The 25,168-nt window shown below is 38.8% G+C and overlaps 1 protein-coding gene and 1 non-coding gene across 9 annotated transcripts in view; one reads left to right on the top strand and one right to left on the bottom strand.

Moving 5' to 3' along the window:
* The window catches only part of PHF20 (PHD finger protein 20), a 113,529-nt gene that overhangs the window by 28,135 nt on the left and 60,226 nt on the right, over positions 1 to 25,168 (top strand). For 7 of the 8 annotated variants that reach the window (XR_004130932.2, XM_064475722.1, XM_031433902.2 and 4 more), the window contains exons 3-5: positions 13,504 to 13,675; positions 14,918 to 15,002; positions 23,951 to 24,030. Coding sequence is in view for 7 of the 8 variants with exons in the window: in XM_064475722.1 (XP_064331792.1) it covers positions 13,504 to 13,675; positions 14,918 to 15,002; positions 23,951 to 24,030 (337 nt within the window). In the remaining variant the exon portion in view is untranslated. Of the gene's footprint in view, positions 1 to 10,718; positions 10,805 to 13,503; positions 13,676 to 14,917; positions 15,003 to 23,950; positions 24,031 to 25,168 lie in introns of all 8 variants that reach the window. The other variant, XM_031433903.2, reaches the window with a different exon arrangement.
* On the bottom strand, positions 14,228 to 14,300 carry TRNAD-AUC (transfer RNA aspartic acid (anticodon AUC)). The gene has a single exon. It is a non-coding gene; the product is annotated as a tRNA-Asp (tRNA).

Below are 25,168 nucleotides of genomic sequence, written 5' to 3'. Positions count from 1 at the left end.
TTCACGTACTTGGTTTTGGCAATTTTCGGTTAAGGTGCTAAAAACATCTGTGTGCAGATTTTTGTGTGGACATAAGTTTTTAACTCATTTGGGTAAATACTAAGAATGTGACTGCTGAATCATATAATGAGAGTATATTTAATTCTGTAAGAAACTACCAAACTGTCTTTCAAAATGGCTGTGCCATTTTGCATTCCTGCCACCTATGAATGTGAGTTCCTGTTGCTCCACATCCTTGCCAGTATTTGGTGTTGTCAGTGTTTTGGATTTTGGCCATTATAATAGGTGTATAGTGGTATCTCATTGTTATTTAAAGTTGTGATTCTCTAATGAAATGTGACAAATATATTTTCATATGCCTGTTTGCCATCTGTATATTTTCTTTGGTAAGGTGTCTTTTCCCTGTTTTTTAATTGGTTGGCTGTTGGTTCTTTTTTTGTTGTTGTTATTGTTGTTTTCTTATTGTTGAGTTTTAAGAATTTTTTGTGTATTTTGGATAACAGTTCTTTATCAGCTATGTCTTTTGTAAGTATATGGGATTTAAGGCCATGAGACTGAATAAGTTCATTTAGGGTTGCACTGTCCAAAAAAGTAGCCACTAACTATAAGTTACTATTTACATAAAATTAAAAATTCAGTTCCTCAGTTACACTGGGCATATTTCCAGTGCTCAGTGGCTGGTGGCTGCCATAGTGGAGAGCAGAGATATAGAAAGTTTCCACTGAGAAGTTTCCATTAACAGCACTGATCTAGGGAGTAAATACAGATAAAAAGGAAGACTGAGCTCCTGGTGCCTTTCAGTGTCTGTCTGTCTGTCTGTTTGTCTTTCTGTCTGTCTGTCTATTTGTCTGTCTATTTGTCTGTCTGTCTTTCTTTCTTTCTTTCTTTCTTTCTTTCTTTCTTTCTTTCTTTCTTCCTTTCTTCCTTTCTTCCTTTCTTCCTTTCTTCCTTTCTTCCTTTCTTCCTTTCTTCCTTTCTTCCTTTCCTTTCTTCCTTTCTTCCTTTCTTCCTTTCTTATTGATTTTTTAATGGTGGTACTGGGGATTGAACCCAGGACCTTGTGCATGCTAAGAATGTACTCTACCACTGAACTCCTTTGCCTTCCAGTGTCTAGATGTTAGCAGATGAAGAGGAATCAGCAAAAGAGACTGGGAAGAAATGACCATTTAGGCAGGAAGAAATCCATGAGGAGATGTCTAGAGGCCAGGTGGAAAAAGTGTTTCAAGGAGCAGGGAGTAGTCACCTCATTCCTGATGCTGGTGGGTCAAGTAAGATTAGGATTGAGTGACTGTTGATTTGGTTACATCAAAGTTATGGATGACCTTGACAGGATTGTTTTAGTGGAGCAGTGGGGACAAAAGCCCTGATTGGCATGAGTTCAAGGGAAAGGAGAGAAGGAACTGTGGTGTGGTGCACAGGGGAAGGATTGGCTATTGATGGGAGCAGATAGTTCATTTATTTAAAGGGGAAGGGGGAGGGAGAACCTGGGTATGTAGGTAGAGATAAAGGTTTACTTGTAGTCTTGGTGATGGGAGCATGTGATTTTTATATTTTTAAATTTGAGGTATACTTTACAAACAGTAAAAATTCACTCTTTTCAGTGTACTGTTTCATGAGGTTTGCCAAACTCATACAGACATGCATGTACCACCACAGTTAAAATGTAGCATTTTTAACACCCTGCAAAATTTCCTTATGTCCCTTTGTAGTCAGCCCCCTTTTGTTGCAGATCTTGTCACCTACTGATCTATTCTTTGTCTGTATAGTTTTGTATTTTCCAGAATCTCATATAAATGTGATGATACAACATGTAGCCTTTTAAGTTTGGCTTCTATCATTTATAATGCATTTGGAATTCATCCATATTTTTGTGTGAATCAGTAGATCCTTTTATTGCTGAGTAGAATTACATTGTGTGGATGTATAGTTTACCCATTAACCTGTTCTCCTTAGATTGCTTTTGGCTTTATCAGCTTCTAGATTTTCCATGTTTTTGATGCTTTTATTAATATCAGTATAGCCTCAAACATTTACTTTAGACTTTGGATATAATTCAATACTGTTTTATTCATTTAGTTGCTCTGTTGTTTCATTGGGAGCTCTTTCATTTGGCTCGTGTGTCCTTTTGACATCCTCTTGTCATAATTGTGTGTTTAACACTTCCTTATTTCTGGCATTACAAAATATCCTAGGCTCATCTTGTGTGTATTTCCTGCCTTGGCCCTAGAATCAGTCATTTCTCCAAGGAGCCCTGATTTCTTTTATTGGGAAATGGTATTAGATGCGAAGGTCTGGATTCTAGGTGTGCCCCTTGCTACTGAGGCATCACTGCTTCTGGGTTTTGGATGATGGTGATGATGATGATTTTGAGTAAAAGATAAAAATAGTCAAGTGACACAGAACACAACAGGCATTACCTTTAGAGGCCCCTTGGAGCCTCCTCAGCTCCTCGCTCCCACTCCGTCGTCTAGTCTATCATCTTGTCTTGTCAGATCACCTGCAGAGTCTATCCTGACTCTGACACTGGCTGCTCCTCCACACTACCTCCACACTTAGGCCATGTGGTCTAAGCTACCATCATGGATCCTATGAACCCTGGCAGTAGTTACGAATTTGGTCTCCTTCATCCTTCCGGACTCCTCCTCCTCCTTAGGCTCTTTTCCACTCAGCAATGTGTGGTACACCCTGGATTTAAAAAAAAAAGCTTTTTTGATATTAATTTTTATGGCAGTTTACAGTTGTAAGACATTGAATTAAGAAGAGAGCAAAGATGGTACTCTTTAAAATTTTTTATTTTTGAAAAAATTTTTATTGAGGTATAATTTATATTAGAGTATACAGATTTCAAGTGTGTAGCTTGATAAACTTTTATACATATATACACCTGTGTAACCACCACCCAGATCAAGATATAGACATTTTGGGTGCCTCAGAAGACCTTTTTTCCCATACCTAGTCACACAGTCCCCTCCCTCCCAGGGGAACCACTATTTGTGGTCACACATTTAAAGTGAGACACATCAGTGTGTGACTGTGTATTCTCCAGCATTATCAGCTGTCTGGGTGCAGGAATGGAGGATATGGAGAATCTGATTTACCTAGGGTTGAGGTTTATTCAGGCAGGTATAATGGAGGGAGAGGCCAGGGAGTTGAGGTTATATGTAAAGAAGTGAGATTAAAGGATAAGATTTCCAGGATAAGAGTGAAGCCAGAAAGCAGGCGGAAGGAACGGCGTGAGCAAAAATATTGAGGGTTCAAAGAACATGGTGTGTTCTCTATGTCTGAAGAGGAAGCAGATCAGGTGTGGTGAGAGATTGGTCCTTAAGAGAAGAAGAGAGCATAGTCAGATCCCTTGTAGGGATAGAAAAGTAGTGTTCATTCAGTCACCAAACATTTATTGAGTGTCTCTGTATCAATCAGGACCTTTGCTACTACTGATAGAGGGGTATAGGGATTACCTGGATGTACTGACTGTTCACTTAAGAGAAATGATCAGCGTAGAGAAGAGAGATGAACTGAAGACATTTCCTGAGTTAGAAGTGTCAGATACTGATTAATGGAAGTTGTATGGGGTAGGGATAGAGTTAAAGCATCCAAAGCAGCACAGTTTTTTGCAGCTTAATAGTCAGCCCTTTGTTTTTCGCTAAATACAATTTCCATCCCCATCCCCTCTCCAGCAAAGGCTAGAGATGGCTTAGAATGTTACCTTTGTGCACAGAAGTCATTGGCTTCTGGTGTGTGCCCTGAGCCAGGAATGGAGGCACACTCTGATTCTTGAAGTGAATGAGTGCTGTTAGGTTTGTAGAGAGGCTGTTTATATAAGGAAGAATCTGGAAGCAGCCTGAATGTCCAGCTCCTGGGGGAAAGTTTGGGCAAATTCTGGGCTACCACCAGGTAGACCATTAGCTGGCTAATGCAAAAGACACCACCGTGGACCTGTGTCACTCTAAGGATATTTGCATGTGAAGTCAAATTAAGAGCAGAAGGCCCTACACTGGGTTTAGAGTCAGAATTTTTGGATATTGATCTTGGTTATACCTCTTCCTATTCACTCTCTTTGAGCCTTTATTTCTGCAAGTGTAAAATGGGTGCAATGGTAATAACAATTCCTTAAGTCATCATGGGATTGTGGTAAAGATCCCATGAGATACCTTATGGAGGGTCAGTTTATAACCTCTAGAGGAAGCTACACACATTGATTATTAATAGCCATGTGAGTAAATACTGACTGGCTGGAGTGGGAAATCAGAGGGAAATTGTTATCCTTTCTGGTTCCTCTTTTTTTAACCCCTGTAACATTTCTTCAGTTTGTATTTTTGATGTGTATGTAGGGACACCAAACAGATTTCTGCCAAGCTCTGTTTAGCTGCTCTAATTTAAGCATGTGCACAGTGTGCAGTGTTGAGCAGCTTAATTTTACTCAGAAGCAGCCGAGATTCTGAGCAGCAAGCCTTCCTGGGACTTGAGGTCATATACTGTGGACAAGCCAGCATTGCGTCCCTTTGTTAGACCTGGACTGTTCTCTGCCTTTCTAGACATGCGTGTGGAGTTATTCCCTTTCATTTTGTGTGCGCTTTCCCACAATCCTCTCTTTTCCCTGATGGAGCCCTCGGGTAGGTAGACTTATCTGGTAGCTTAGAGCAGTGTTTCTCAAACTCAAAAGCATGGGGACTGGCACTTCCAACCTATATACTATCTGTGAATCCCACTTTTAGTAGCTTTGGAGCAAAATGCTATTATGTTAGTTATTTATTGCTATGTTAACAAATTTTCTCAAAATTTAGTGGCTGAAAGCAACACTGAACATTTTTTATCCTTTCAATGTCTGTGGGTCAGGAATTCAGGAGTAGCATAATGGAGGGTTCTGGGTTGACATCTTATGAGGTTGTGGTCCAAGGTGAACCTCATTCCTGGCAAATTGGTGCTGGTTGCTGGCAGGAGACTTCAGTTTCTTGCCATGTGGGCCTCTCCATAGGGCATCTAGAACGACTTAACACCTGGCTTCCCCTAGAAAGGGGAACCCAAGAAGCAGCAGTGTTTTGTGTGTGTGTTTGTGTATAGTGTGTTAAAATACACATGACATAAAGTTTACCATTGTAACTGTTTTAAGTATATAGTTCAGTGACATTAAGTTCATTCATATTGTTATGCAACCATCACCACCACCCATCTCCAGAACTTTTAAAATTTTAATTAGTTGAAGTATAGTTGATGTACAATATTAGGTAAGTTACAGGTGTGCAGTATAGTGATTCACAATTTTTTAAGGTTATGCTCCATTTATAGTTATAACATATTGGCTGTATTCCCTGGATTGTCAGAACTTTTTCATCTTCTCAGACTGAAACTCTGTACCTATTAAACAGTAACTCTCCATTCTCTCCCCACACTTGCCCTTAGCAACCACCATCCTACTTTTTGTTTCTATGAATGTGACTACTCCAGGTTATAAGGTATTTGTCCTTTTGTGATTGAGTTATTTCAGTAGTATAATGTTTTCAAGTTGATTTATGTTGTAGGGTATATTAGATTTTTGCTGTTGCTGTTTTCTTTTCTTAGAATTTTATTCTTTTTAAAGGTTGAATAATATGCCATTGTGTGGCTATATCACATTTTGTTTATCTATTCATCAATTGATGGACACTTGGATTGCTTCCACTTTTTGGCTATTGTGGATAATGTTGCTATGAAAATTATATACAGGTGTTCGTTTGAGTCCCTGTTTTCAGTACTTTGGGGTGTTTACCCAGAAGTGGAATTGCAGTAGTGCTTTTTATGACCCAACATTGAAGTCCTAAACCATCGCTTCTACCACATTCTATTTGTTAGAAATGGGGCCACATTCAAGGGGAGGATAATTAATCTCCACCTTTTGAGGGAAGGACATATTTTAAAACCAGTACAACTGTTTTTTGAGAGTGATCATATAGTGCCAGGTTAATTGCAAACACATACACTAACATTATTTTTTTGGTGGGGGGAAAGGGTATTTAGGTTTATTTATTTACTTTTAGAGGCGGTACTAGGGATTGAACCCAGGACCTCTGCATGCTAAGCATGTGCTCTACCACTTGAGCTATACCCTCCCCTCCCCCACACTAACATTCTTTATTAGTGCTTGATTATATGGTAGTCATCTTGACCAGTACATCTCAGCCTTTTTCTTATTATTGCTGACTTATAATCCATTTGTGGCATCTCAGCTGGAAACGTCTGATAAAGATGGTCCAGATTATGGAATAGCACAATAAAACATTCCTTATGGAGACCTTGTGGCCCACCAGCTCTGTATTCACTAACACCCAGCCGCCCATGGATTGCTATTGGAATACAGTCATTTAGGGTCCAGCTGCACATCCGTACAGTATGTATGAAATCCATGAGGTTCCTGCACAGCTCTTTATACAGAGTTGCTATTTCCTTTCTCACCTTCAGTTCCCTGTACTTCCTCGTCATCTTTTGTGCTTCCCTTCTTCTGTACTTACGCCGATTTTCTCATATTGCATCCTCTCCTCAAAATACTCTTCAGCCTCACTGCCTCCTGAAAAATGCCCATTTGTCTTTCAGAATTGAAACAAGTGCCTCCTTTCTTACTAGAGTTGTTTTGGCCCCTTCTTCCTCGGCCTCCTTCCTCTCTGCCCTAGAACTAGCATATTCTACATTAAATAATCTTCTGTAGTTGCACCTGTGATACTTTATTACAATTATTTTTGTGTATAGATATTTATTTCCCCTGAGGATACTGCAGTGAATAAGAGATAGATGTCTTTAGGGGGTATCTATATTCTCCTAGGAAGCAGGCCATAAGTATAAACAAGAAACAAATGAAATAATTGCATATTGGCGCAAATGTTGTGAAGGAAGCAAGGAAGGAAGGTTGGACACAGGTTGGAAGGAGATGGGGGCTACTTGAGATAGTGTAGTCAGGGATTCTGAGGCTGCAGAAAGGTCAGGCTGCTGCCTAGGAAGAGTGGGCAGGGGATCGTGATTCAGGTAAAGGGAGCAGACCAGGTATGGGGAGGTATGTATATGTCTGAGGAAATGAAAGGCCCAGTATGTCTTGTAACATAGAATCTTTCTCCCTCTTCCAGCTGTTGTGATCACACATCCTTATAGATTTGGCTCTGTATTTCCAAACCCTGGCAACTTCCTGCCCCAGATTAGGTATTCAGAAAAATGTCAGTGGAATTGATGAATTTCTCTGTCTCTAATTTTTGTCATTCTCTTTGTGTCTCTATGTTTGATTGTCCACAGTGGCCTTCTGTGACTTCTTAGTTTAGTAACCAATTACACTACTTGCTTAAGATAAGGTTACCATAGTAACCTAATTTGCTATGAAGTTTAGGTTATTCGACCTTTCCAAGTTGAATTTTGGTTCAATGAGATTTTGATGCTTTTTGGCCTTTGGAAGAAAGCTTTGTGGTGACTAATTTAATTTTGTCATGATGACCACAGCACCTGTGCATATATCCCCTCCAATTTGATAGTTCTTGTACTGGGATCTGTTTGTCTTGTTGACATCTACAGCATGGATATATTTGTTTATTTTGGTGATTCATCTTGGTTTATGTGTGTATATTCCTGTTGTTGTTTTGTGACTCTAGGTATTCATAATCAAATCTTTTTAAAAAGTACATTTGATGAACATTTATTGAATGCCTAATATATGCAGAATACTGTGGAGGAAATGTAAACATTTAGGAAATGCCTCTCTTCATCTTTTATGGTTCAGCCCAAGTGCTGAGTCTTCTTTTCTAAAGCCACTTTCCCAGCCCCTTCAGTCCCTGATGAAAAAGTTTACGGTGGGCTCCACTGCTGCTTCTGGGGAAGGTGAGCAGAGGAAGTAGATTTGGCTAAGGAAGAGATTATGAGGTGACTAGTAGGAAATGTACTTTAGAAAGAGAAAGGTCCATTTAGGTGCTTTAGAGGGAGATGGGGGAGAGTGTGCAGAAACTCAGACTCTCCAGCCCAGGCATTCCATAAAGAGACATTGCCTGTCTTCCGTCTGTTCCTGGTTATGATGTATAGGCAGGCCAGGTAATTCTAGGTCTGTACTCCTTTACTCTTTTCTCTCCAGAGATCAAGAATGCTTTTGGTCTGTTTGCTTGAGGAGGGGTGGGGAATTCCAAGGACCCCGCCAAAACTTCTCTTTGGGCCCTTGCCACCCTGGAAGCCCTGATGTTTGGTCATTTATTTTGTATCTTCAGGACCTAGCAGTTTGTTTGTCTCAGAATACAAATTAAGAAATGTTTGAATAACGTAATCAGTAGAGCATAGATTTTGTCCTTATAAAGTGCTTAGCAATCTAGTGCTTGTATTCGCCATTTAAAAATCCTGTTTGTGACATGGGTTTGAAGTATTTTAACTGAGTCTTGAGCTTTTTTCTTCAAAGGAAAACTATTGATTTTGAATACCTAAATTGTATCTGATGATCATTTCAAACTCTTATTAGTTTAGGCAAAATAAACTCAAGAAGAGGTAGAAAACTTGACCATTCTAGTAACTAAAAGTAATGGAAAAGATGAAGAACTGTCTTATAAAAATTCCCCACAGTAGGCTGTTTCATAGGAAACTAAATAAAATTTTGTAGTCCATTCTGTGAGGGTAGCATAGCCTAATACTGAAACTGGACAGGAAGGGCATAATACAAGGAAACTTGGACAAATTCTACTTGTAAAAGAGACATAAAACTTGTCAATAAAATGCTAGAACACTACAGAGACATTTATCAAATGAATGACACATACAACCAAATATGCCTTATTTAAGTAGGGTTATGACAACTTAAACTTAGGAAATGTATTATTTCATTATATTCATAGAATGAAAGAGAAGAGCTGTATAATCACTTTGGCAAAGGTTGAAAATCCTCAAAATTTATTCTTGGTGAACCCTCAGTCAGGTATAGAGGAAAGCATCATGAACTTGATTAAAGCCATTAATTAGAAACCTTTACAAACTTCACACTTAATGATGAAACACTGGAGATTCTTCACTAAAGAGAAGGATGCTAGCCTTCTCTGCTAATTTTGAACATCATTTAGAAGCACTAATCAATGTGATAACATGAGAGATATAAATGGCAGTTATCAGTATTGAAAGTGAGACAGTATAATCATAATTTGAATATGATATGATAGTCTACCTGGGAAATTCAAGGGATTTAATTGATAATCCATTGGACAGAGTTTGAACAAATTCAGAAAATCAGAGCATTGTAACAAGGTGTACAATGAGAATGACTGCTTCTGCTTCTTTATCCTATACCCACTCTACTCCCTAAGATAACCAGTTTTATTAGTTTCTGTTCATCCTACCAGTGTTTCTTTATTTAAATACAAGCAAAGCCAAATATATATTCTTATTTTCCTCTTTTGTAAGACAAAAGGTATCATAAGATATGTATGATTTTGTAGCTTTCCTTTTTTAAAACTTGGATATCTTTGTCAATTCATAGTGTTCTCTCTCTTTTTCTAGCTGCATAATGCTCTACTTTGTCTATGTGCCAAGCAGTATATAAACCCAATAACCCTGAAGCTATTGGTTGATATCTGCCCATTAAATATTTTTCAAAACTTTAAATTTAAAAGTATTTATTTTTGTTTACACCGGTACAATGTGACTAAATGCTTGTAAAAATTAAAAGTACAAGGACAAGTCTACTGGCTATTCCTAGTTCTTCTCTCCCTAGAGTTAAGTTTTGTTTCAGTTTGGTTTTCAATATCTGCCCCTCTGTGGCTAATATTTCCATTAGAAATGTGACTGCCAGCTGCAGTGTTTGGAAACTAGAGTCTCATCAGTGGCTGTTAGTTACATGATGAAGCTGGAAATTCTCTCTCCCCTTTTCTGTCTATACAGATTCCATTTACATCTCCTCTCTTGTTAACCTTCCCACATCTTCTCCAGCATACCTATGGTTGTTAGATATTTAGGTTGAACCAGTTAAAATTACTATTTTTTTGGTAAAATCAGTTGATTATCAGCTGTTTCATGTGGTTCCACCTTATGGTTTTAGAGCTTAGCTGGTTTATGTGTCTGGTTCTTCTCAAGGGCAGGGGCCAGAAGCACATAGATTTTATAATTTCTTCCAAGTCAGAGTCACTTAATAAAGTTCTGTTGACTGATGAAGCTGACTGTCCCCAAGGCAACCAGCAGTTGTGATCCATCAAGTTTTTCTGGGTTGATATCTAAGATCAGCTGCCTCTCTCTTCTCTGGAATGCAGTTGGGTTTCCCCATCCACCATGAGTGACTTGTATCCTTGTCACAATTTAGAGATTTGTGGGAGAACCACCTTCTCTTTAGGAAAACTTGCTGACCCCTTGGTTGCTCTTGATCCTCCTGGAGAGATTTCTATAGTCTGCAGACAGTGGGATGCCTGTGCCCTGTGAAGTTTTTTGAGCAAGGAAGTAGTTTTAGGCTAGCCAAGGGCCCAGAGGTCCTTCACACTCTGATTGTGTGTAGCCGAGTTGCTAGCCTAGGATTTTGAAGTTGATTCTATGGATTCAGACTTACCAGACTTTTAGAAGGCACTTATCAAGTGCAAATTAAAAAGAATTTGGGGTTTGTCCTGAAGTTGCCAACTTCTTATTTTGCCAAATAAGAATATTTAAAATAAATACTTATATTTGTTAATATTTAATACGTGCTCGTGGTACAACATTCAAAACAAATAAAAGGATATACATTGAATAAAATAAGTCTCATACTTCCTCTCCAGTTCCTTAACTATCCAGTTCCCCTCCAAAGAGGCAAACCGGGTTGCTTGATCATCCTTCCAGAGATAGCCCTCGCATTTAAAAACAGGTATGAATGTATTGGCTCCCTCCCCTCCCCCAAATAAATGATAGTGCATTTAATACCATTTTGCATCTTGAGTTGTTTTTCTCCCCACTTTTCTTAGGGGTCTTTAAAAATCAGTACATAGCGAGCTGCCTCAGTGTTTTTAATGGTGGTGTAATATTAGGAAGGATTAAAAAACAAGCAGTTGCCATTGTTTTAATTTAAAAAGTGTATTTAAGCACAAAGAGAAAGAATGATTTTAGTATAAAGAAAAGTTCTGTAAGTTAAATAAATTTAGTTCTGTGAAAAATTAATTGTGTGTTGGTCCAAAGACCTGTGTTTGAAAACTATTGCTAGAGATAGTAAACCTATAAGTAAGTAAGGGACGCTTACTAGTCTCTGGTAGGCTGAATGAATGAGAGGGCCACAGGAATGCAACTGCGTATCCACATCCTTTTCCCCATTTTACAGGGAGGAATAGACTTAGGGAATCTTCTTTTATGTCCTACATATTGTACTACTCAGTTCATCAGGTCGCACAATTAACCAGTCTTTTTTCAAGCTATCTTGTGTTTACCACAGCTGTGTGTCAGTTGGATTGGAGTGGGGAGACTAGTTTCAGGTCTTTTATTCTATATGCTAATATTTTTTAGCAATGAATGTATGCATAGTACCACTAGAAATTTTAAAAAGCATACTCTGTCAGTCCTGTGTGAGAAATACTCACGTGAAGTGTTTGGAGCCTGAACTTGGAGAGTGACTGAAATTGGAATGGGTAGCTGGAGTCTGAGAGCCTTGGGATTGAAGAATTGACAGTTCACATGACCTTTGGAAAGAATAGGGAGAATGGGATTCATTTGCTGAATGTTTATTGAATGCCCAGTATCTGCAGTCTACTCTGATTGGTTAACTCTAAGCAAACTGCCTTGGAGGACACTAGTGTTGGTTTGAAGAGGACACAGTATACAGACGACACAGGGAAGCAGGCCTGTTTATTTAGGTAGCACATATTTATTAGGACAGCAGGACATTAGGTGCTAGATATAAGAAAGGAAAGAGATGGTACAAATCCAAGTCATAGGGAGAAAATACGTGTAGGTTGAATCTAAACTTTCTCAATCTAGAATAGCAATCTGATTGATCCAAGTATATTTAAGAGAACAACTGCATGTTATATTTCTTTTTCTTTTTTTATTATATGAATTTTACTTGCAGTACATGGTTATGATACACAATGAATGCTATTGCAAATATGCTATGTTCTTAAACATTCAGTGAAAATATCTACTCCATGTTTAGTACTTGTTTAAATTATAAATAGTATTCAAATATCCATATATTTATACACTGTATATATTTTTCTTTGTTTTTAACCACTTATTTTTGGAATGAACAATACATTCATATGGTTGAAAAATGAAAAAGCATTAAAAGATATATTGTAAAGGCCTCCCTCCCACTTTTGCCCCTCCCTGCCCCAATACCCAGTTCCCCTCTTGTATCAGTCAGGTTTAAATGCTAGAGACTGAAACCACTCTGGGTACTTTAACCACAAAAGGAAAACAAGAAATTGGTTACTTAAAAATTTGTTGCAAGGGTTGGAGGAGTGGAATTCAAGAGGGCTGCCCTTCTTAGGAGAACCCACCACTGGAACCGTGATCTGGAGTTCAAGAAGTCTCTACTGCTAATGCCACCTCCACCATTGCTGCTTGATACTTCAGGAAGCTGGTGACTAGACTTTAGACCCTTGTTACTGCAAACCAGTATCAGTATGTCAGTATCAGCTTGTTTAAACCTCTAAGGCCTTAGCTCCACCTACTGAGTCAGAATCTGCATTTTATAAAAGCCCCCTGATGATTTGTATTACATGAAAGTTTGAGAAATCCTGCACTGGAGCACTGGTCTGGTTGCTTACAAATCCACATGTCTCCATGACCTGGATTGGCAATTGTAAAGGAGTCAGGAAAATGTAGTTACTGGTTTTCCCAGCTCAGTCTAGAAGAAGGGTGGAATGGAGATTGAAAGATCCCATCTGTTGAACTGACCATACTTCTACAAGGAACCACTGTTAGTTTATGTTTTCTTCCAAATGTTTTGTGTATATTCAAGCATATGTGAATATATATTATTTTTCATCTTGTTAAAAAAAAACAAGCAGTAACTTACCACACACAATGTTCTCCACCTTGCTCTTTTCATTTGTTAATTCATCTTGGGGGAACTTTTGATATCATGACATAGAACCATTTTGTTCTTTTTAACAACTGTGTGGTATTCCAATATATAGATTACAAAATTCTTTAAATTGAGGCTAACACAATCTGGGCTGCATGGTCATTATAATTTTTTGGCACATGTGAAATACAGTCTAGTTGTTAAATGTTTGCTTCCTGCTTCCTTTGTGCTCAGGTCATGGGTAAATATCATCTTGTTTAACTTACACTACAATGCAGTGTTTGGTATCCTTCCTCCAGTTTATGTGAGGGCACTCACGCTGTGAGATGTTGATTTAATCACAGACTAAGGAATATCCAGGGTGGGATTTGAACCCATCTGTTAGCTTCCATAATTTCTGATTTGACACAGTGACACAGAGCCTCTAAGTAGTAGGCTTTATTTAGTATTTGGTGACCGACTACTTTGGGAACAGGTTTGGAAGGGTATTGTTTCGAATATTTGGGTGGGTATTAAAGGCATTTCAAAATATTTTTTTTCTGCCTCAGGTATCCAGCTCACATAGAAGATATTGACTACGAAGAAGGAAAAGTACTCATCCATTTCAAGCGTTGGAACCATCGTTATGATGAGTGGTTTTGTTGGGACAGTCCTTATTTACGCCCTTTAGAGAAAATACAGCTGAGGAAAGAGGGCTTACATGAAGAAGAAGGATCTTCTGTGAGTAACAAGTCTGGGTAGTTTGGTAATGAGCTGGGTCAGCCATTGGGTACTTTATGTTCCTGTCTTTGATGTTTTTGGTGTGAAAGTCAGTAGCAGCTGGGGACAGATCCTTATTTGGGCTTGTAGTGCAATGTTGAGTTCTCCAAAGCACCTGGGGCTCTTGAAGAATCTCAGTTGTCATCTGTATGATGTGATTGACGCGATAGCTCATAAACTAACTTGGTTGAGATTGCATTGATAATGAACTGGGGACTTTATCTCTCTCTTACACCACTGTATCCCTTTAGATCATTTATTAAGCTGATCTGTTGTCTGATCATTTATTAAGCAGTCATTCCATATGGAGCACTGTGCTAGCCTCATTTTAAGGTCTTTTATAAGCCTTTGAAAAACTTGAAATTGATTAGACTGTGTTCCTGTTTTCTAAATTTCATCACTATGCCCGGAACTTTTACTGATCTCAGAATGAAGGGCAAATTATTTGTTTTCAGTTTTTTTTTTCTTTTTTGCTGGGGGAAATGATTAGATTTATTGATTTATATATTTTAATGGAGGTACTGGGGATTGAACCCAGGACCTCGTGCATGATAAGCACACGCTCTACCACTGAGCTATACCCTCCCCGCTTGTTTTCAGTTTTTTAAACAAGCATTGAAACATCTGTAGAAATCCTACAGTCTTTTGATCTGATTCTGCCCTGGATCCTGTTTTCCATTTTAACCTGACTAGGGAACTTGAATTCTTGCTAGCCTCCCCCTCTCCCCACCCCCGAATTTAGGTTTGTTCACCATTGTCCGATTTATTTATTCTACAAAATGTATCAGTGCAAACTGTGCTGGGAAAATAGTGAATGAGTGCCTCCCTTGGCAAAGTATGGGTGGCATTAGATGGCGTGGATGCTGCTTCCCTCAAGATGAGGTAGCCTCTGCCCTTCCAGCTTGTATACTTGGTGTGGTCCTGGGCTCCTAGACTCACTTTCAGGGATAGGATGGGCTTGTCATCAGTGCTGTGCTGTGCCTGCCCAAACTTCCTAAAATGAGAAAAGTCTTGTGTCCAGCCCTTTTGCTTTGATGCCCAATGCTGAATAGAAGAAATATCTTTCTCCATCCCAGTAGTCATCTCCCCTTCCCACTCTTGGCAATTCCAGTCTCTTTTATGAATTTGGTTACTGTGTACATCTTATGAAATTAGATTGGTAACAGGATCTTTTTGTTTTTTGTTTTCTTTAATATTTTTTAGGAATTTCAAATAAATGAGCAGGTCCTTGCTTGCTGGTCTGATTGTCGTTTTTACCCAGCCAAAGTCACTGCAGTTAACAAGGATGGTAAGGCATTTGAGTTGTAATTGTTTTTACTCTTGATTTGAAGGTGAATTTGTAATATTGGAGTTTAATAGTGTATTTTCAGTAGTATTTATTGCCTAGGAATTGTCTCTCTTCAAGTTAATTACTCTGTTGGGTGTTAGGAAGAAATTACAAATGGAGAGAAAGCTAAGTTAAAAAGAGAGAGTTTGATTCTTTGCCTCCTAAATTTTAGTCATTGTTTTCTAAAACAGTCATGGTTCATCCATCACTTTACTGGGAAGTATGCAGGTTCTTGCTGTCTAGGGGTTCCTAATAATTGATGAAATAAACTCCTAATGTTCCTTTTAGGTATTTGTGATCAGCCTTGAAATGAAGCTGACTACAAACATTTCTTAAAAATGTTCTTTGTAAATGCAAGGTGATTGAGAGTGATCTGTAACATCAGAGTTGCTAGTTGAAATTGAGGAACTGGGATTTAGAGAACTGGGTTGGGATGCTTTTGCCAGAGTTTAGAACATGTGAGGGGTCAGGACAGGGAACATGACCTAAAGAGGTTCATTTTGCTAATACAAAGGCAAGAGGAGGGTTATGAAGGTAATACGTGTGGTCAGCATCCTGACACTCAGAGAACAGACTCAGGGTTCAAGTGATACCTTTTTTTTTTTTAAGCATTTTCCGCCAAGATGTTTATGGTATGTCCATGATCTCTGCAGTGAATGTTTAGGGCAAACAGACTGCTTAGTACCACTGTTAGGGGTGAATATTGACTTTTCATTCAGCAAAGTTATTCAACTGTTTACTCAGCACTCTGCTAAATGCTAGACCTTGGAGTGACCAGGAAGTTTTGTCTGAGTGTGGGTTGAAATGGTCAAAAATGAACATACATTTGCATATAGCAGAAATTTTAGTTTCTCTGTTGTTACATGCACCCCACCCCCAGTCCAGCCAGCTGTTAGACCAGTGTGGGTTAACAGATGTATGTTATCCTGAAATCACAGTTCTTTTTCTGCAGGCCCCTAAAGCAGGGTTATATTTTCTAAGTTGTCTAAGCAGTTACTGATCCTCCTGTTCATGATTGATTAAGTCTTTTTGGATAGTTCCTTGTTTCCCTAAGTTACTTTTATAAGCCTGTGTTCAAAATAAAATCCTTTTTATTACTTAATCCTTTTTATTACTTTTCATATGTATCACATTAACCTGAAAATTTATTTTAAAGGAAAGCTTACATATTGCTAAACTTCAAATTCTTTTAGTAAAAGATGCAGTTTATTATATCAAACACTCATTAAATACAATTTACAGATCCATTTTTTATTAAAATGAGGACTGTATGATCTCACTGAAATGGGGAAAATAAAGTCAAACTTACAGGAAAAAAAGCTACAGAGATCTATTGTATAGCACGAGGAATACAGCAAATGTTTTATAACCTTAAATGGAGTATAATTTATAAAAATTTTGAATTACTATGTTGTACACTTGAAACTAATATAATATTGTAAAGCAACTATACCTCAAAAAAGAAGTCACAAAAAAAGTGTAATTTTTTTTTCAGAATCTTATTTTCAAGATTAGTAATTTTTTCTGCTCTTACTAGATTTAAATTACATGATATGAAGTATAGTTGTTTCTTAGTGTACATAGATGTGTTCCTGAAAGTCTGTTAGGGTGATTTTTGCTGATGTTTTCCCCTGAATATATCCATTGGAGCTGTGCTCCCTTGGGGGAAATGGTGGCCCTTTAGAGCAAATTAGAGTTGTGGGTAATAAAATGGGTAACTGTAGATAAAGGAGGTAGCAGAAAGGAAGCAACATTTCTTTCTTTTTTTTTTTTTAAGACTCTTTTTTAAGCCAGCAAGGTGCTGGCCTAGATTCAGGGTCAATTATTTATTTATTTTTTAATGGAGGTACTGGGAATTGAACCCAGGACCTTGTGCTTGCTGAGCATGCACTCTACTACTTGCGCTGTATCCTCCCTCCAACATTTCTTTTTTGTTCCAGTGATATCCCAGAGTCACATAGAGGACAGAAATGAGGTGAAGTGGATTAGATAAGGGAGTGGCAAAGGAGAGGCAGATTGAGGAAGGGTTTGGGGAGCCCTGGGAGTGGTCTCATAGAGGGGTGGGGGTAGGGTCTTGGTGGAAACAGTTAAGGCTTAGGAACCTGTTGTTTGCATCTAATATCTGTAGAGCCCAGGCCTTGGGATCATAGATTTAAAAAATTAAGAAGAGCTAATTCAAGTCAGAATGAAGTAGATGTTGAGATAGGGCAACCAGGAGAAGATATGGCTGGGGCAGACAAATCATAAGGAGAGAGTGGGGGAGGGATCCTTCCCTGCAATTATTGGAGTTTTTGTGTCGGTTGGGTCTGAAATCTTTTGAAATAATCATTTAAGGACTAAAAGTCATTGGCCGCATTATTGGCCATAGTTAATTAAGGTTATTAAATGGTTTTTAAACTTGGGCAATCAGAGCTTTGCAAGTTGTTTTAAAATATCTTTTCAGTTTATTTCCTCTATTAGCTAAAATTATTGGAGGGAGAGTCACGAGGTAATGATTGTTCCTGCAGTGGTCATTTGCCACTCTAATGTATTAGTTCTATAAGCTTCACATTCTGTTCAGTCAATTTTAGTTAACTGGAGGACATTGAAAATGAGTGAATATTTTTTAAAAAACCTGATTTCCCCAGAGTTCTTGGGTCTGAAGTCCTATATTATGCTATCCTTACTGGTTCTTGAGACTAATTGGAAGGGGAAGGAGAGAAAGGACATGGGGTAGAGAAAATCCTGAAAGGTAATGGAACTAGCTGGGTGACATTATTACTACATCGTGGATTATGAAGGAAAGCTAGCCTTTGTGGGAGCTCAGATCTGTGCCTGATTTTGAGGTGAAATAATGACTCTTAGGTGTTGCCTTTGGGTTAGATTTAATCCAGGGGAGCTGGCAGAGTTTCTAGTTTATGATTTATTCTAGTAATTGCAGATTGGGAGGGACAATGCTAGACTCTCTTTTCATCCTTGCCATGGTATTTTCTGCTCTGAGCATGTGTAGCAGAGGCCCTCACAGCTTAAGGGTGCTACAAGGAAGACCTCTGCAGGAAAGGCGCCCCCTTTATTTTCTGTAAAAGTTATACTTCTTGTTGGTGCTGCTGGGAGGAGGCTGGGGATATAGTGAAGCCACTCTCTGTAGGCTCATCTTGGGAAGGCTTGGTCTGATTTTTCTGCCACTCTTAACTTCCTTGGTGGTTTTGCTGAGGCTGAGCATTGACTGAGCAGGCTGGTGGGTGGGGGTTCTAGCCAGAGTGGAAAGCACTGGCCGCTGGATGGGAATCTGGCATGATTGAATCACAACTAAACAGCAACTTTTAGAGTTTCCTAAGAGAGTTATTTAGCACTTGCCAACTGGGGAAATCAGTGCCATGTTATTTAGCCCTTTTCACCTGGAATGGTTCTTTGGCAATGGCAATTAAGCATCAGTTTGCTTGAAGGCAACCACACCTGGTAGCCTTGTTAGAGCCTTGGTCTGTGTTGGAGTCAAAGGGATTCTGCTTCCAGGGAATCTTTGTTTGGAAGCCTTCTCTGGTAAGTTGACCTCAGCTCTTTGCTGGGGCTGCTCAGTTCTCCTCTTTTACACTGGGGATGTCAGAGTCACTTGTCTGTCAGGGCTTTGTGTCCCCTGCTCTGCAAGGCATCCTCTCTGGGGGAAACTGAAAGTATGTTCATATTTACAACAAAATGAGGAATCGTTCCTTCCTGTTGATCTGTGGTTCTTTAACTTGAGTGCTTAGGCCCTCTTCCATAATCAGGTCCCTCGTCCTTAAAATTATGCATATTCTTAGGTCATATGCCACCCTTGTGCCCCAGTTCAGTCTCTTTGTTCAGTGCTTAAAGTCTGCATTTTTACTGGGAGGTTCTATGGAAATGGTCTTATTTCTAGGGTCTCTGGTTGAAGCAGTTACTATTTTTTGTTTTCTTCATGGCTATAAGTGATCCTACATTTGAAATTTGGGGAGGCTGGGACTACGTGAGTAGCTTTGAATAGAGATAAAAGGACAGTTTAGGCCCATATATGCAGGTGCTAGCTCAGCTCTTAATCTTCTATGTGAAAGATGGAGTTCCCTTTTAAAGTGACTTGGTGGATGATGATAATTAGAACCACTTATTGATCCCTTGCTCTGTGATAGTCTGTTTGCTAAACGATTTCCATATCTGATCTCATTTAGTCTTCACGCAAATAGGGAAAGGTTGTTGCCGGCAACGCTATCCTCATTTTACAGATGAGGAACTAAGCTCACAGGAGAAACTGCTTGAGGTTACAGAGCACATACATAAATGTTAGTGCTCAGATTTAAATGGGTCTGTAAGGGCTCCAAAGTTCCTGAAACTGGAGTACCCATAGTACCAGCTTGCTTCTCTGGAGCAGGGTTTTCCTAAAACAGCAGGAGTTGTCAGGTCTAGGTGCTCATGGAGGGGTGGCGGTGGGGGAGGGGGAGTGGAGAGTATGCACCTGATATGGTAGGGTGGGTGTAGATGGTCTGTACTTTCTGAGTCTAGTGGTGTCTTGAGAGCCCTGATTGGAGACAGGCTTTGTCCCAGTTCCTGCTTGATGATTATAGGCAGTTCACTCTTCTTGCTCTGGACTCATTTGAGCAGTTAGAAATTGAAGAAGGAATTGGAATAGATGAGTATTTTTGGAAATTGTTGGCCACAGAACTTAAGCCTGTTATGTAAAATTGCTAAGAAAAAAAGACTTAGTGGGAGGGGAAGCTTTGCCTGCAAACGTGTGCTTGCTTATCCCATCCCTCTGCCCACCCCCTGAGGTACATCTATGAGAACCTCAGGACTTTGAGAAACCATGTTTGAAAACTTGAGTCTCTATCCATGGTATTATGGAATTCTCTGACTCCTGGAGAATGAACAAGATAGCAGAAGGGCCCTAGAGTCACAGTTATGATAGATTGCAGGAGCAACAGAAATCTGTCCTATCCAAGTCACCAGTGTATCCCTATTTCCTTGGTCCTGGAGGAGATGATCTTACTAGCATCTCTAGTTTTGTTCTTACATCCCTTCTGCTGATTTCCCTAAGGTTATTTGATATGCTGAGTTCTTAACCCCCAGAGGAGTAAGGCCAGGAAGCTTTGTTTTATCTGGTAAAGATAGGAGCTACTTAAGGGAGCCTGAGGCAGGTGGCCTTTGTGTCAGGAATGCTCTTATTTTGAATTCTATCATTAAATATGTTTTTTGTTAGATGTATTTTTGTGGCCATAAGAGAACTCTATTGCCAGCCACCCATGGGAGAATTCTGTGGGAAGATGATCTTTTAGTTATACATGAAACCAGTAAAGTAGATTTGGGTCTAGGCCGCTGTTGCCTTTGGGATGTGTTGTTTTGTTCCCTCTGATTTATTGAAGCCTAAATCAGGCTGTGTGCATGATCGCGGGAGAAAGTTTCAAGATAATCCCTTGTAGTTTTTTGGAAGTAAAGAGGGTCAGGGCTGGGATGTTGTTATCTGAGGACAGTGGTTCCTGAGCACCTTTGGCCACAGTTTGGATCATTTCACAGTGGCCAGTGGTGCTCTGGGTCAGTGGTTTGGAACTTGGGTTGAGGGACTTGGAGAATAGGCAGTGTGGGGTGGTGGGAGGAGAATTAGAGGTTAGCAGACAGGTTTGGGTTGTGATTCTAGCTCTGTTTTAGACTTATATGTAACTTGGGGCACATCCTTTCATCTAAGGCATCCTTTTTGAGCCTGCCATCAGGAGTTAGCTTCAGATTGTCTTCAAGTAGCTGAAAATGTTGGACTGTTGGATAGCATTTTTTATGTTGTCCTTCTGGATGTTTGAAATGTCTGTAAAAATAGACAGTTTTCATTTTGATACAACTGGTGCCAAACTTTGTTAATAAAATAGTTGAAAGTATAGGCTTGGGTGGCGTGTTGGCACACTTAATATTTAAGATTTCTTGAGAAATGAGTTCCTAATGTCCCCGGCCCCAGCCCCGCCCCCAACTTCAGGCTGGCTAGTGCTTGCCATGGTTGCTTGGAAAGGGTTTGTTTAGAGTGCCACAGCCTTGCTTATCATTGCTCCTTTGCTTGACAACACCCTCACAATAGAGGCAGGAAGGCAGGAACCTAGGCCTTTGTTGTAAGTTCTCATGAGTTGTTGCTGACTTATTTGCCTTATGTAGAATCCTTTATCATAGCCTGTCATCTCATTGCTTGTTTTAACCAACCAACCAACTATATATATGATTAGGTATACATATAACCAACTATATATCCTTATATCTATCTTGTTTGCTAGCCATGTTGTTTCTGTGTTGGTGATCCTTGAAACAATCACTTTTATTTTATATTTACCAGGAATAAAAATCAGTAGATAATTACTAATTGTTTATGACAGTGGTTCTCAGACTTAGTATGCACCAAAAACATACATTTCTGTGTTGCACTCCCAGGATTTTTGATTCAGTATATCAGGGGTGGGGCTGATAACTTGCATTTCCGACAAGTTCACAAGGGTTGTTGATGCTGCTGGTCTGGGGACCACACTTTGAGAAACACTCGTCTACAGTGAGCCAGGTGCTGTGTGAGAGAAACTGGTGTAAGATGTGGTCTCTGGCCTTGGAGAGCTTGCCTTCGATTTGGCATCTGCTTTTTATATGAAGGCACCTAAGTGGGCGGCTCTGCAGGCCAGGTTCCAAAGGAGTCTGAAAGTTCGGAGCAGTGAGAAATCTCCAGTAGCTAAGAAGTCAGGAAGCTTTTTACAGAACCATTGTGATCATTTGAGCTAAGTGCTTAAGGATCAATGAGTGGCACATTCCAGGCAGGGAAGCACTTTGATAAAGATGTGGAGTGGAAATGTCACAAGGCAGTTTCAGTGGGTGGTAAGTAGCTAGTCACTTTGAGTGGGTGGGTATTGTATGCTGGTGATTCAAAATAAAGTTTGGAAAATAACTGGGCTCAGATTGCATTGGACTTTGAACACTAAACGGGGAGGCTTTCAACAGAGATGGCTAGCCATTGACAGGGCCCTGTTTAGGACTGGAGGAGAGGTGGCGTGAGGTGGAGTCAGGAGAGAATGTATGAGAAGGAAGTAACCAGCCAGAAGATCTTAACTTCCTTGTTACATTCTTCTGCCCCAACCCTTCGGATTTATTTTTTCCCTTCTGTGTTGAGTGGGAGTTGGTCCTGAAAACTGGACTATGTTTAACAGTGGTTCACTGGTAATCTCGACAAGATTAACTCTGGTGGGTTTTTTTTTGTTTGTTTGTTTGTTTTGTTTTTAAATCCCTAGGGGGTAAAAAGGAGGGGAGAGGGAGACGGAGGGAAAGAAGGAGAGGGAGAGAGAGACAGACATACACGGGTGGGTTCTAAGATGCAAAAGTTTGAGGTTGTTGGTTTGGGTGCAACTAATGAGAACTTCTGTAGTTGAATATCTTATTTGGGAAGATGAAATTATTTGGATTTCCAGCTTCAGTTTTTTTAGCAGAGTGATTTTTGTTGAACTTTTAAAAAAGAATGGAATAAAACTGACAACATAGCAGACACCATTTAGTGCTTTGGCCTAGTCTCTATTTTTAAATATTGTAACATGGAGGTAATTTATATGGATTTTGAGATTAATGTGACTTCTAAAAACATAATACCTTTAGCAGATGGTCATATTTCTTTCAAAGTTTAAAAGATATTACTACCCCTAAGCCCAGAAAATAGATAATTCACCAAGCAATAAGTAAATCTGTATTTTCCTTACATTCTTTTTTTAAAAATTGAAGTATAGGTGAGGTACAGTACAGGTAAGTTACAGGTGTACAATATAGTGATTCACAATTTTTAAAGGTTATATACTTCATAGTTATTATAAAATATTGGCTATATTCCCTGTGTTGTATAATATATCCTGGTAGCTTATTTTATACATAATTGTTTGTATCTCTTAATCCCCTACCCTTGTATTGCCCCTCTCCCCACTGGTAACCAGTAGTTTGTTCTCTATATCTGTGAGTCTGTTTCTTTTTTTGTTATATTCTCTAGTTTGTTATATTCTTTAGATTCCACATATAAGTGATCTCATATAGTATTTGTCTCTCTGTCGGACTTACTTCATTTAGCATAATGCCCTCCAAGTCCATCCATGTTGCTGCAAAATTTCATTCTTTTTATGGGAGAATAGTATTCCATTATATATGTATATACCACATCTTTTTAATACATTCATCTGTTGATGGACACTTAGGTTGCTTCTATATGTTGGTAATTGTAAATAATGGTGCTATGAACATTGGGATACATATATCTTTTTGAATTAGGTGTTCTTGTTTTTTGGTGTTTTTTTTTTCTTTTTTTTTTTCAGATATATATCCAGGAGTGGAATTGCTGGGTCATTTAGTAGTTCTGTTTTTAGTGTTTTAAGAAACCTTCATACTGTTTTCCACAGTGGCTGCACCAGTTTACATTCCCATCAGCAGTGTAACACTGTGTATCTTTCCATCTGTTTGTGCTGTCTTCAGTTTCTTTCATCAGTGTCTTACAGTGTTCTGAGTGCAGGTCTTTTACCTCCTTAGCTAGGTTCCTACCTATCTTATTCTTTTTGATGGGATGGTAAATAGGACTGTTTCCTTAATTTCTCTTTCTCATAGTTTATTGTTGGTATTTCCTTACATTCTTAATTATTATATTGCTCTTTGTTCTTGGTCTAAATTCAGTACAAATTTTTAAAATTTTAATGAAGCATCATAAAAATGAGTTATTTGATGGATTTTGATCTGTGTAGATAAACAGATCTATAAAGATTAAAAAAGGCAAGCATACTATTATCTTGGACATAAGTAAGACTGAATGTGATTTTTAAATGATGTTTTAATTCCTGTAAGTTTATTATTTTTGTTGGAGCTCCCTTGTGTTTATGCTTGGAAAAGTTTTGTTGCTTTCATGAAACTGCAAGTTAAAATCATCATATCTTTTTGAATTTTAGGTACTTACACTGTGAAATTTTATGATGGAGTAGTTCAAACTGTCAAACATATTCATGTCAAAGCTTTTTCCAAAGATCAGGTGAGAAATGTGGTTTTGTGCTTTGTGGTATCAATGATGCTAACATTGTAGTTTTGTTTCTCTAATAATGATGTTACATTTGTTTATGATAGTTAAGTCTTTATTTCTTCCATCTGACATGATTTCACCAGAAAGCAATACAGAAATTTTCAGAAATTGTAAATATTTGTCTTTCTGCCATTTGCTTTTAATGCAAATTCTTCTTTTCAGAAGTACCAGTACTTTAATATCATTACCTGTTACCTCTTTTGAGAAAACATCTTTTCTCCAAAGTGTCTGGTTGTTACTCCTTTTTCTCTCTCTCTGTGCCCTGCCCCTAGAGCTGTTTCCCCTCACAGGGAACTTGCTGAGTGCTTGAGGAGATCTAGAGATGTTTTCTACTGATCCCACTTTGTCCTTCAGCTCAGGACAATGGTGTGGTGGTTACAGAGCTACTGTTTGGTGTAGATTGGTAATCCCTTGTGCTAGCTGTGCCTGGGTTGAAAATGTTGTTTCCTGTTGTCCCTGTCACCATCTATGTATTTGCCTGAGCACCAGACCTGAGTTTTGATACTGGAAATATGGTGCACACAGACACTGGCCACCTAGAAGGCCATCTAGGCCTACTTTCTTCATGATTTTTCCCCTTTAGTCTTTTTCATATTTATGTCTTAATGAATAACTAAGGGGGAAGATTCTGACTGTTACTAACTGTTATTTACCTCTTTGTGTGGTTGTTGATGTGACAGTATTTGGTAATGCTGAAACCTGTTGTCTTTTCTTACGATGATCAAATGCTTCTACTTATCACAAATTTTAATAACTTACTCTGGGTACGTATGTTTAGCATTTTCAAAGCATCATGATACATGATATTATTATAGAAAGCGTTAAGAACGTTTTTGCCTTTTGCTGCTTTTCCTCTTCAGAAAATTGGCAGAATTGTAAACTTTAGCCCTGAAGATGTTCTCTCTTTGATTATTTGCCTGTGAGGCATCTAAGGTGCTACACAGCACTCTAAAACATTATTTTAGCCTTAAATTTGGCAATTTTTGTATTAAGTTTGTGGAATGAGTTAATACAGAGGACTGTATTAAGAACTTGTACAGAATTATCAGATTGTATATAGAGCCTCCCCAAATGGAAGTCTGGGGCTCCA

This window comes from Camelus dromedarius, chromosome 18 (genome assembly GCF_036321535.1).
Source record: "Camelus dromedarius isolate mCamDro1 chromosome 18, mCamDro1.pat, whole genome shotgun sequence".
NCBI classification, from domain to species: domain Eukaryota; kingdom Metazoa; phylum Chordata; class Mammalia; order Artiodactyla; family Camelidae; genus Camelus; species Camelus dromedarius.
This window is presented reverse-complemented; position numbering and strand designations above follow the sequence as displayed.